General features: G+C 45.2%; 2 protein-coding genes across 2 annotated transcripts; both read left to right on the forward strand.

Annotated features, from left to right (window-relative positions):
• Nucleotides 1-1,200: 1,200 nt before the first annotated feature.
• LOC100279770 (uncharacterized) lies at nucleotides 1,201-8,499 on the forward strand. The gene is made up of 9 exons (NM_001152728.2): nucleotides 1,201-1,949; nucleotides 2,812-4,043; nucleotides 4,130-4,271; nucleotides 4,358-4,465; nucleotides 4,874-5,086; nucleotides 5,176-5,286; nucleotides 7,309-7,503; nucleotides 7,626-7,800; nucleotides 7,897-8,499. Exons 1-9 carry the CDS (start codon nucleotides 1,545-1,547, stop codon nucleotides 7,935-7,937), a joined length of 2,622 nt encoding a protein of 873 aa, NP_001146200.2. The 5' UTR covers nucleotides 1,201-1,544; the 3' UTR covers nucleotides 7,938-8,499.
• Nucleotides 8,500-8,806: 307 nt separating this feature from the next.
• Nucleotides 8,807-9,345, forward strand: LOC100278126 (uncharacterized). Its single transcript, NM_001364322.1, has one exon. It carries the CDS (start codon nucleotides 8,926-8,928, stop codon nucleotides 9,145-9,147), a length of 222 nt encoding a protein of 73 aa, NP_001351251.1. The 5' UTR covers nucleotides 8,807-8,925; the 3' UTR covers nucleotides 9,148-9,345.
• The last annotated feature ends 3,546 nt before the right edge of the window (nucleotides 9,346-12,891 follow it).

Here is a 12,891-nt window from a genome sequence, read left to right on the forward strand (position 1 = left end):
TTGTCATAATACTTATCCATATGTATGTAATGTAGAAATCATGCTACACCATATTTCCCCACAACATAAAAGATAAAAGGGCCATATTTGTGAGCTAAAATAATTTTGATAGTCACAACTCACCATCCCCTTTTGATAGGCTTAAGATCTCCTTTTTTATAATTTTTCACTCTGCAATGCAAATTTGTTCTATGGAGACCATGGTACATCATCATATCTTGTATTATCAACTTAGAATTTGCCTATTTCGATTAATAGATTAGCCAAATTTTGGTTGTTCGAAATGACAAACTTCAACATTTGTTGTGACTATTGAGTTGATTCTTGATAGTACTAAACAATAACTTATGAGTGCACAAGTATCCTCCGTTGCAACGCAGAGGTACATACCTAGTAAGAGACTTGAGAGCCCTTCTTTTCTCTATCACCGCTTGTAACCCACTTATAATCCCTATTATGAGCATTGAGCAACAAAGGTGTTGATAGTGCGAGCCGCCGAAGACTGGATGTAGAGATGTTCTGTCCGAACCAGTATAAATCTTGCGTCCACCAAACACACCTTCCAGAGCTCAGGACACACACATAGAAATTTACTTGTCGGAGCGGAGGTTCGAACAACAACATCTAAAAATATCCTTATCAAACAAGTAAAAAAGATACATATTACAATATTAACATAAAAGTTTCTTCTAACATGTTTAAACACGAATGAGTAATGGATACACCATAATTTTTATTTTTTTCGACACTTCGCTACTGAATCATTGGACTATATATTGATAGTCTGACTACTATACACATGTACCTAGAATGGGGCCTATGAATTTGGGGCCTGAGGCGACTGACCCTTTGCCCCACCCTTAGGCACACACTGTGTGAAAGAGCTACACTACGTGTGGCTTCATATCATATTGAACTTATGTATTTTTTCACCATCTATGGTGCGATAGGCTAGTGGTAGACGAGTAGCAAGAGGAATAGATGTACGCACTTTGCACGTGACACGGAGTATGATAGTAACAAAGATGAGTGACTGTGTAATGTGACTGTGTGTGTGAGAACAAAACCCTAGAAGAGGACCCAAAGCCCTCGGGCAAATCTGGGCCGTCTACCCCCAAAATCCAACGGCGCACCTCGCTCCGCCCGTTGTACTTAATCGAGCCGCAACCGGCCTCTGACTGATTTCCTCTCCGGTCTATTCTCTACTCTTCTTCCCCAGTCCTCCCTACTCAGTACTTACCTCAGCACGCCACTGCTCGAAGGCGGAGCGCCTCCAAAATCCATCCCAATCCCAAATCCTCTGAATTCGGACGCCGCTCGCCCCACGCAGATGGATGCCCGCCCCTCGATTCGCCCGCGCTGAGCATCCGAACCCGGTTCCCGCCGCCTCGGCTCATTCCGGCGCTGAAAGATTCAGCTCCGCGCTTCCGGCCGCCGGAGCTCGGTAATGGCGGGGTTCTAGCGCGGCGGACTTAAAGATCTAGCCTCCTCTTTTCCTTTCCATTTTCTCTCTTTCGCTGCTACCCCCTCACACCCCCACGGCGATGGTCACGGAGATGGCGGCGCGCGGCGGCGAGGCGGCGGCGTTTGGCGCGGAGACCGACCGCGGCGACTTCGAGGTGTTTCGCAGTGGCTCCGCGCCGCCCACTGTCGAGGGAGCCCTGGGCGCCGCCGGGGCCGACGGCGGCCTTCTCGTGGACGACGACCTCCGCGCCGACCCGGCGTACCAGAGCTACTACTACTCCAGTGCGCACCTCAACCCGCGCCTCCCACCGCCGCTCCTGTCCAAGGAGGACTGGCGGTCCTCGCACCACCGCCTCCGCTCCGCGGGCTTCGGCGGGATCGGGGACGGCAGGAGGCAGCAGCAGCAGGCGTCGGCTGCCGAGGGGACTGTCGGCCTGCCCGGGATCGATCTTGGTCGCCAGAGGAGCTTCTCCACCATCTTTCAGGTGGAAAGATCGAATCTTTTCTCCCACTTACTTCTTAGGTTTACCTTCATTCTGTGCTACTAATATACATAATATACGTGCTTCGAGAAAGCCTTTGACCTTCTAGTCGTTCCTGTTTTTGACTGATGAGTGATAGGCCTGAGTTCACTCCACTTATAGTGGAGTATCTATATATCAAGCGTCCAAGTATCTTAGATTTTCTATATTTGACATATATTAGGTGTCTAGTCGTTGTGCTTTCTCTACAGTGTGAATGCGTGATTGCACGTGAGACCTGTGGTTTCTGGTGATGTCTTTGTCTTGCAGTTATATGTGATCTATGGATTTTGTTCGAGTGGTGCTTCTTCATTGATAGCGAAATTTATTTACGCGAAGATAAGTGACGCAAGGAACGAAAAAACGCCTTCTTTCCATATTTGGCTTTGGAGGCCTAAGTTGTATTTTCAGCTGACTATCTTGATTGTGACGTTATACCGTTACTAGTGACGTTATGATGAATGCTTCCGCAGCAGTTCATGCTTTCTGGTCTTGAGAAACGTCTACTGGTTCATTACAAGCATTGTTCCATATTTCACGTGCAAAATGCTTCGATGCAATATAGACATGCCTGTGCATCAGTGAGCTATATTCTGCATTAGGGCATAGAGAGAATCTTCTATCTTTTGTGATTTGCTTAGCATCGTACCCTTCCCTTTGCCGATCTTTATTTATTCATGACTGCATTGTAAAATTCTTGGAGTCCTGCATTCAACCACTACCATTTTTACCCCTCCGCCCCCGCCCCCGCCCGCGTACCGCTGTTCATTCTTTCTTTTCCATTGAACTAACATCAGACTTATGCTTCTTGTGGTAAATGGTGCAGGAAGACTCGTACCAGCGTGATATGGATAGGCATACTGCCAGCCACAATAGTAATGACTTACTAGGTTCTTCTGGAATACAGTATGGTCTAAATCGTGGATCTGGAACTATTGGAGGCCTGCACTCTAGCAATAGTCTACGGAGCTTGGATGAAATTCAGAACAATGATCTGCCATCAAACACATTTGCTTCTATTTTAGGGTCATCTCTTTCTAGGAGTGCATCTCCAGACCCTGAACTTGTGAGGAGGGCCCCTAGTCCATCCCTGCCTCCAATTGGTGTGAAAGTTGGTAACACTGATAAGAAGATCAATGGTGGTTCCACTTCTTTCCGTCGTAGCTCATCCGCAATCGGAGAATCTGATGATTTGGTGGCTGCTTTATCTGGGATGAACTTATCATCTAGGGCAATGAGTGGGCAAACTATGGACCAGTCTCAGCTCTATCAGGATGTCGATAATGTCCAGAAGTTCCTTTTTGATCGACAGGGTGACCAAACAACTGGAAATCAGCAGCACTATATGAGACGTCCTGAACAAGGACAATCTAAGTTACCCGATGGATATTCTGCCAATTTGGCCAATTCATCTACAATGAGAAACCAGATTAATGCTGGCAGTTTCACATCTTTTGACAGTTTGTCTCTTGGATCTGGGTTTGCTTCCCCTAGGATTGGTTCTAGATCCCCTGGAGGGACTGTATCTTCTCGACAAAATTTAGCTGGTATGTCTAACATGCTAAACTATAATGGAATTGGAAGTCCAACTGCCTCACCTTCTCTTCAGACTTCTATTGATCCGGCATATATCCAGTACCTTGCTCAGCTTGCAGCTACCTGTGATGATCCTCTAATGGACAGGGGCCATCTAGGAAATTCTTACATGGACTTACTTGGTACTCATAAAGCTAACATTGGCCCTTTACTCCAGTCTCAAAAACAATATGGTTACTATGGCAATCTTGGATTTAACCTTGGTTATCCTGGAAGTCCATTGGCGAGTCCTGTTCTTCCCTCTTCACCTATTGCGCCAGGCAGTCCACTTAGGCATGGTGAGCGCAACATGCGCTTTCCATCAGGCATGAGAAACTTCGGTAATTCCTTTGGTTCATGGAATTCAGGCATGGGTGGAAAGATGGATGCCAATTTGATGCCCTCACTTCTGGAGGAATTCAAGAGCAACAAAAGTAAATCATATGAGCTCTCCGAAATAGCTGGCCATGTTGTTGAGTTTAGGTATGGTTCTTTCTCATTTATGTTTCTAGAAACATGATAATATTGTAACATGCAATTCATCCTACTGTTTTTTGAATATCATGTAGTGCCGATCAATATGGGAGCCGGTTTATACAACAGAAGCTAGAAACAGCCAGTACTGAAGAAAAGGACATGGTTTTTTCAGAAATCATGCCTCAAGCTCTCACATTGATGACTGATGTATTTGGAAATTATGTTGTCCAAAAGGTAGGAGTATGGAAGTGCTGCCCAGATATCTGTTTGAGATTGGTTGCTGTCATATATCTTTTCTTAACTCTGCTCCATTTTCTCAGTTTTTTGAGCATGGAAGCACTGCCCAGATAAAGGAATTGGCCGGTCAGCTTATTGGACGTGTCCTTGCTCTTAGTCTTCAGATGTATGGGTGCCGGGTTATACAGAAGGTGCTTGTCAACTGAAATACCACAAACCTTCATGTCTATTTATTACTATTTGATAAGTGGAGTTTTTTTTGCCTTGCTAGCATGTTGTTGCCTCAAAAATAATTTACCTTGCACAATATTTCATACTGTTGCCTCCGTGTGGTCAGAGCCATTTGGCTTACAGATTTTGGTGTATTGTTGGTCTATACTTTTCTCCTGATTATGAAACAAGTTAGTATGAAAACACATGCAACAAACAACTCTAATATCAGAAGCATATGTTGGATGATCGTTGGCAGGCTTAATTGTATACATCTTATCTGTGCTTGTAGCCTTGTACAAGTTGTCATCTCTAGAATTTACATAATTGGCTAAAAGGTTGTAGCAAGTAACATGTTGTTCCTCATGCTATTGATGATATATGTGCAGGCTATAGAAGTTGTTGATTTGGAGCTGCAGACTAAAATGGTTGCGGAGCTGGAGGGCCATGTCATGCGCTGTGTGCGTGATCAAAATGGGAACCATGTTATACAGAAATGTATAGAGTGCATTCCTCAGCATGCTATTGAGTTTATTATCTCGACATTCTATGGCCAAGTTGTAATGCTATCCACTCATCCATATGGTTGTCGAGTTATTCAGGTATGCTAATTATATGCATCACTCTCATCCATCTGGAGGCTTACTAATTGAAATACTTCAACTTATTGTTATATCACAAATTTCTACAGAGGGTTCTAGAGCATTGTGATGATCCTAAAACACAGCAAATAATGATGGATGAGATTCTCCAGTCTGTTTGCTTGCTGGCTCAGGACCAGTATGGCAACTATGTTGTTCAGGTCAGTTCCATGTTCAGTTTTGAAAGATGTACATGCTGTACCTGTCTACCTGGTTGTGTGGGCCGTGTTGTGCAGTAACATCTCTAGGCTATTATGTTGATCTCAGTTTGTTGTTTGCTTGATGACTGTTATAATTCAATGCTGAAATATGGATCATGGACCCCCTCCCCTCTTGTAATTAAATATAGGTAGACTATTTTGTTGTATCAGCGTTAGTTCAATTTATTGTAACCTGCAATTCACCCTCAGAACACACCCCGGCATATGAAAAAAAAACAGCTGGCTTGCCACATGCTATAACTGTAGCCGCCACCTGAAAACGGAGCTACATGTCCAGGGAAAAGGATCTTATGAGTAACTTCTCGGAGCCACACTGCTCCAGCCGAACACCATACAGTTCAGAATTTTGCCATGGGGTATGCCACACCCACATCAAAAGTTGTACATACACTTCAGTAAAAATCCATTCAGCAATTTGGTAAACAACCCTAAAATGGTTGTACATGTACTAAATGACATGTAGATCTTGAATTCAACAATAAGTAAACAATGCATGAATAATCAACAAATAAATCCTTAATTACTACTTCCTACATCTACAGGCGACATGAATCAGTTGAATTAATTGATGGATAAATTGATCTAGTTAGTAACTAACTACTGCCACAATAAGTATGTAACATAGCTTAGCCTTGGCCTTGGGGAGTTCAGACTTTAGGGCCTGCAGTACTTCTGCCTGTCCAATCTAGCCATGTGCCATGCTGCCATGTGGAACATGAAGCAACAAGAGAGGCAAGGCGTTGATGCCTGACAGCCTAGCCTGCTAATGCTAATGGCCTGGTGTAAAGCAGGAGAGTTTAGGATCTGTGTGGATAAGCAAACCGGAGTTCAAAGGAAAAGCGGGTGCTGGGAATTCACCAGGCGTGGCACGACGGTGTTGTGGTGGTCGGCAGCAGTCCTCGGTTTGGTTGCTTGGCGCTCCAGTGTGGCAGCGCCTGCCACCTGGTCACCCTGTTGGCTAGGAATGGGTCAGAGATTCGCGGACAGGAGTGCTATGTCTTTGTTACAAAGGAATTGTTGGGCTGGGCTTAGGGTATTAAGGTATACCACCATCTCTGGGTGGCCTACTGGGGTCTGCACCTCATCATAGGACATACTCTCATTTTCCCACCTTACAGGACCACTGTGAAACATGGTTCTCAATTGCATATTACTATATTAGAGCTTGCAGTCTCTCCCTGAAGCGACTATCAAATATGTTATATGTCTTAGTATGATTTTGAGGTGCAAGTATGCAACCTTTACTCAAGTATGGCTTGATATTGCCAAACTGACAGTGCTTCTGTAATTTAGCTGCTAGTCAATTCATGTAAACTACAATACTGCACATGTTACTTGTCACTATTTGTCTACAAACACTTGAACGCTTACATTGAGCACAAATTGAGTTTTTTGAACTCAGTATTGAGTATTGACATTTCATTGCCCAGTTGCCCTTAAGTGGTTTCCATTTATGTTTTCTCTAGTAAATATGTAGACGTGTAGTTTATTTGATTGATTGCTGTGGTAATGTGGTGCTACTAATTATTACTCACCACAGGATATCAGTAAATAATGTTTTGGAGGTAGGTAGTTTTCAACATGGCTTGGGTTGCTGACATTTATTTTTATTTGCAAATTGTGTTATTATGTAAGTACTTCTGGGGATAATTCTATGGATATTATTTTTGTTGGGGCAATAATGAATAAAATGATGGTTTTGTTAGCCAAAGTTTGAAATAGTCCACTGCATACATCCCAATGTGCCCCCTCCTGGCTGTAAGCAGGGCACATAATCTTGCTTTAGGATTTGGCATAGATTCAGTCAAATGTTGCACTTGCAATGTGGACAGGTTTTATGGGATAACCATTGCCGTATGTTTAGTCATGATTCTGAGATCTTTCGGGACCTTTGATTTGTTTGCGCTAGACGTTTAGTTTCTCAATATTTTATTCTCACTAGTGACTTGCTGAACTCCACAGCATGTTCTGGAACATGGCAAACCCCATGAGAGATCAGCTATTATTGAGAAGCTAATTGGCCAAATTGTGCAAATGAGCCAGCAAAAATTTGCCTCAAATGTCATCGAGAAGTGCTTAGTCTTTGGAAATCCTGTAGAACGTCAGGTTCTGATTGGTGAGATGCTTGGATCCACTAGCGAAAGCGAACCTCTTGAGGTATGGTGATGTTTGAAACTTTTCTTTATCTTCTTTGAAGTAGTTTTTATTTAAGCACAAGTGACCGAATGCTTTGTTCACCACTTAGTACTGACATGGGTTTGCATTGTCTGTTGCGATAGGTAATGATGAAAGACCAGTTTGGAAACTATGTGGTGCAGAAGGTGTTAGAAACTTGTGACGATCAGCAGAGAGAGATGATCCTAACAAGGATAAAGACACACCTGAACACACTCAAGAAGTACACATATGGGAAGCACATAGTAGCACGCGTAGAGAAGCTTGTTGCTGCTGGAGGTATCTTCATTCACTTATGTCTCCAGGACTTGACATTATCTGTGTATCATGTTGGTCTAGGGACTAATAATGATGTATATGTTGTCGTGCCCACAGAGAAGCGCCTTGGGCTTCAACCAGCATGCACCGCCGCCTGAAGGGCAAACTCTCTAGTTGTACAGCTAACAGTTGCTAGGTTTGCACTCACATTTTTTTCTCTCTACTAAAAACCCTATATGAAGGCCCCTTTTGGCCTCGCCGGAAAATAAACACTGTATGTTTGCGCGAAGAGTGTACATTAATTCTGTAGCACAAGACCCATGGGGCGGAATCAATGGAGGAGTGATGCGTGTGAGTCCGAAGGCTGCTGTAAAGAGGAAGAAGATGGATGGAAGGAGTGAGAAGCATGTCGGTTACTCTGCCGCTGTACAAATTAAACTTAGCTCTTAGAGTGAGGAGAAAGTAAGCTGTTAGCTGTCTGTCTAAAAGGAAAAAAAAGAAGGAAATGGTGAGGCCATCAGCTCCCTCCTGTGGCTTTTCCTGTTGTCTGTCTGGCCTTTGTTGTAACATAAAGCTGAGGCGCACTAGCCTGCCTTCGTTTTCACAGTTAAGCTGAAGTTATTAGTATCAGCTTTCTTGAACTGTTTGGTATGTAATCCAGGTCCCTGATGTCTGACTGTTTTAATTGCAATATTCATCACCCTGATAAACTTACTTTTTGTTTGTTCTTGTTGAGATGTTCTGTTGTAAATTTCTTTTCTTTTTGCCAATGTTGCGGTCTTCGAGACTGCTCTTGCCCTTGTTTTTTTGCATGGAGTTTCAAGGGAGAGATTGGGATGGTACATGTCCTGTTGTAGTACATGTTGCTGTCTGTCATGGCCAGTCCGGACGGTTGTGGCGCCTTGTACTCTCTCACAGTCTCACTCGTGCTTCGTGTGCGTATATGCTGAGTGGTAGAATGAGTGCAACCAGTTTTTTCTTCTGAATAATGGAGCAACGTTGAGTATATTTCTAGGGCCATGATCCCCTGAATCCTATCTGAACCGGCTCTATAAATACCCGTGAGGGTAGGCAGTGGCATCGCATCGCCAGCTGCACTGCACTGCACAACGCAACCTCCTCCCCTCAACTACAGGGAAATCAGCCATGAGTGCGTCGTCGGCGAAGCCAGCCACCGGCGGCAAGACGTCGTGGCCGGAGGTGGTCGGGCTGAGCGTCGAGGAAGCCAAGAAGGTGATTCTGGCGGACAAGCCGAACGCCGACATCGTGGTGCTGCCCACCACCACGCAGGCGGTGACCTCCGACTTTGGGTTCGACCGTGTCCGCGTCTTCGTCGGGACCGTCGCCCAGACGCCCCATGTTGGCTAGGCTAGAGCCTCAGCCTAGAGGTCGTCGGCACCGCCGGCCATGACCACCTGCTATATGTCACTACTAGTAATAAAGTATAAATAACAGGGAGGATGCATGCTCATCCTTGGAATCTGTACGCTTGTTGGACTACTACTTGGCTACTTGAAACGACTACTTGGCTATTTCTGGATTCACAAGTAATAACACTGATATGTTCCAAATCATGGTATCCGTTCAAAGTTCAAACGAAAAACAATGACCATCTCGAAGAGTATGCAACTATAATTCTAAGCACACCGAGAGCTCCTAAACATACTAGTAAGCAAAGCGCACAAAGCACATGCACTACTAGCAAAACTCACTAGTTGCACTGCACAAGCACAACTAGAGAGAAACAACTACTTAGCTACACAAGCTAAGCAAAACAGATTAGCTACACAAACTAACAACAAGTGAGCAACCAGTTAACAACAACTATGACTCGATATACAAGAGCATACAAGTGCAACAAATACTCACTAGCGTAAGTATATGAACAAGTAAATACAAGCCAGTGAGGAAAGTTGCAAACCAACGGGGAGATGATGACACTTGACACAATGATGTTTTTCCCATGGTGTCAATGACTTGTCGGTCACCCTAGTCCACGTTGAGGTAGATTCAAAGCACCCAACCGCTCTTGTATCAAGTCTCCACTTGATCTCTTCAGCTAGATTGGCCAATGAACCCTCAAACCTCAATTCCACTAGAGTTGTTTTTCGCCGCTTCGGCGAGGCAAGCACAAGTGCACAACACCTCTCACAATCACCACCACAACCTATTAACAATCTTTGTTGAAGAGCTCATGGGGAACCACCACCAATCCATCTAGGAGGCGGCAACCTCCGAGAGTAACAAGCCAACGACCTCACTTGATAATCTCCCTAGTGCCTCAAAGATTGACAACTTGATGCAATGCAGTAGATGGCTCTCAATCTCACTAGAATGCAATCCCAACCAATATGAGTGAGAGAGGAGAGGAGGGGCTCCAATATGCTCACAAGTGTTCCAAATAGCCTCGACACCATTCCTAATCCATGGCACGCAAATATATATAGCCTCATCTCCAAAACCACCTGTTATGGGCCAACTGCCCCTATTCTGCACATTTGTGGACGGTCTGCGATCCAACCCCGGATCGTCAGTGTAAGAATCCCAACGACTATAAAAATGTTAGAGCATTCAAAAAATACTTGCGGACGGTCTGACACATGAGCCCGGACGGTCTGCGATACCAAAAACCGAGCCAAACCGAAGTTCTGCTGACTCTGCGCATTTGCTAAAATTTGCACCGCGGATGGTCTGCTCTTGGATCCCAAACTGTCCGCAATACAAAATATTTGTGTTGAGGATGGTCCACACTCAATCCCTGGATGGTCCGCTCTTGGACCCCAAACTGTCCGCAATACAAAATATTTGTGTTGAGGATGGTCCACACTCAAGCCCTCGATGGTGCACAGTTCAAAAATGAAAACCAAAACAGAACTTCTCGAGTTCTGTCCAAACACTAGTCCTTCAGCTGCGGACGGTCCACCAACTGGGACCAGACAGTCCGCATTACAAAACTTCGTGAAAAAAGGAACTCTAAGTTTTTGTCCATCACCTCAAGTTAGACCTATGGACGGTCCGCCATGCTAGCCCGAACGATCCGCAATACCTCAATTCAACCCACATCCAAAAACACTTTTGAATAAGTTTTTCTTTCACAAACCAAAGCGTCGTTAGCCCTCATTATGAGGCACTAAGAATCTCATCAAGAAGACACTATTGACCCCTCTTGATAGTACGACTATCTAGCCTACGAATCCAGTCAATATTCTTCTCTAAACACGTTTTGACTGGCAAAGACGAAAACCTATATTTTACTTTTGCCTTGAGTATTCAATTCCATCTCCTTAAATGATGAACAATGGTCATCCATAAGTGTATCCAACCATGCTACCTTTTACCATTTGTCCATAGCATGAAGTTCCTCCTCCATCATCATCAAGCCACTTGATCAATAGCCTATATCAACACATGGCTTGATAACTCTACAATGATATGATCCACTCCATGTTATCACATGGCCTTTGAAAGGGAATTAGGCTTACACCTACTTTCCTAATTGATTTTGGTGGTTGAATTGCCCAACACAAATAATTGGACTAACTAGTTTGCTCTAGTGTATAAGTTATACAGGTGCCAAGGTTCACACTTAGCCAATAAAAAGACCAAGTATGGGGTTCAACAAAGAGAGCAAGGGACAACCGAAGGCACCTCTGGTCTAGGGCACCGGACAGTGTCCGGTGCACCACCGGACAGTGTCCGGTGCACCAGAGGACTCCAACTCAAACTCGCCACCTTCGGGAATTTCCAGAGGCGCTCCGCTATAATTCACCGGACTGTCCGGTGTACACCGGACAGTGTCCGGTGCTCCAAGGAAGAGCGGCCTCAGGAACTCGCCTGCTTCGGGAAACCGCAGTGGCTGCTCCGCTATAATTCACCGGACATGTCCGGTGTACACCGGACTGTCCGGTGTAACTGCAGGGCAACGACTACTTCGCGCCAACGGTCACCTGCAACGGCAATTAATGCGCGCCAGAGCGCGCAAAAGTCAGGCACGCGCGTAGTGGCGCACCGGACACTCTACAGTACATGTCCGGTGCGCCACCGGACATCAAGGCGGGCCCAGAAGACAGAGCTCCAACGGTCGAATCCCAGCGGCGTTGGTGACGTGGCTGGCGCACCGGACATGTCCGGTGTACACCGGACTGTCCGGTGCACCATACGACAGTCAGCCCCACCAAACGGCTAGTTTGGTGGTTGGGGCTATAAATACCCCCAACCACCCACCATTCATTGCATCCAAGTTTTCCACTTCTCAACCACTTACAAGAGCTAGGCATTCAATTCTAGACACACCAAAGAGATCAAATCCTCTCCAATTCCATACAAGGCTTTAGTAACTAGCGAGAGAGATTTGCCGTGTTCTTTTGAGCTCTTGCGCTTGGATTGCTTCTTTTCTTTCTCACTTGTTCTTGTGATCAAAACTCCATTGTAATCAAGGCAAGAGGCACCAATTATGTGGTGGCCCTTGCAGGAGAAGTTTTGTTCCCGATTTTGATTTGAGAAGAGAAGCTCACTCGGTCGGAGGGACCGTTTGAGAGAGGGAAAGGGTTGAAAGAGACCCGGTCTCTGTGACCACCTCAACGGGGAGTAGGTTTGCGAGAACCGAACCTCGATAAAACAAATCCGTGTGTCACACTCCTTATTTGCTTGAGATTTGTTTTGCACCCTCTCTCGCGGACTCGTTTTTATTTCTAACGCTAACCCGACTTGTAGTTGTGTTTATATTTGTAAATTTCAGTTTCGCCCTATTCACCCCCCTGTAGGCGATTATCAATTGGTATCAAAGCACGGTACTTCATTAGAGCCTAACCGCTCGAAGTAATGTCGAGAGATCACGCCAAGAAGGAGATGGAGACCGGCGAAAAGCCCACTACAAGCCACGGGAAGACTTCATCGAAAGAGTCCCGCGACAAGAGGAAGGAGAAGAAAGACTCCTCCAAAGGGAAGGAGAAGAAATCTTCTTCACACAAAGAGAAGAAGGAGAAATCTTCTTTCCACAAGCCGCATCGGAGTGGGGACAAGAAAAAGAGGATGAGAAAAGTGGTCTACTACGAGACCGATTCTTCATCAACATCCACCTCCGGCTCCGACGCGGCGTCCGTCACTTCTAAG

The sequence above is a fragment of the Zea mays genome, chromosome 8, assembly GCF_902167145.1.
Source record: "Zea mays cultivar B73 chromosome 8, Zm-B73-REFERENCE-NAM-5.0, whole genome shotgun sequence".
NCBI classification, from domain to species: Eukaryota; Viridiplantae; Streptophyta; class Magnoliopsida; order Poales; family Poaceae; genus Zea; species Zea mays.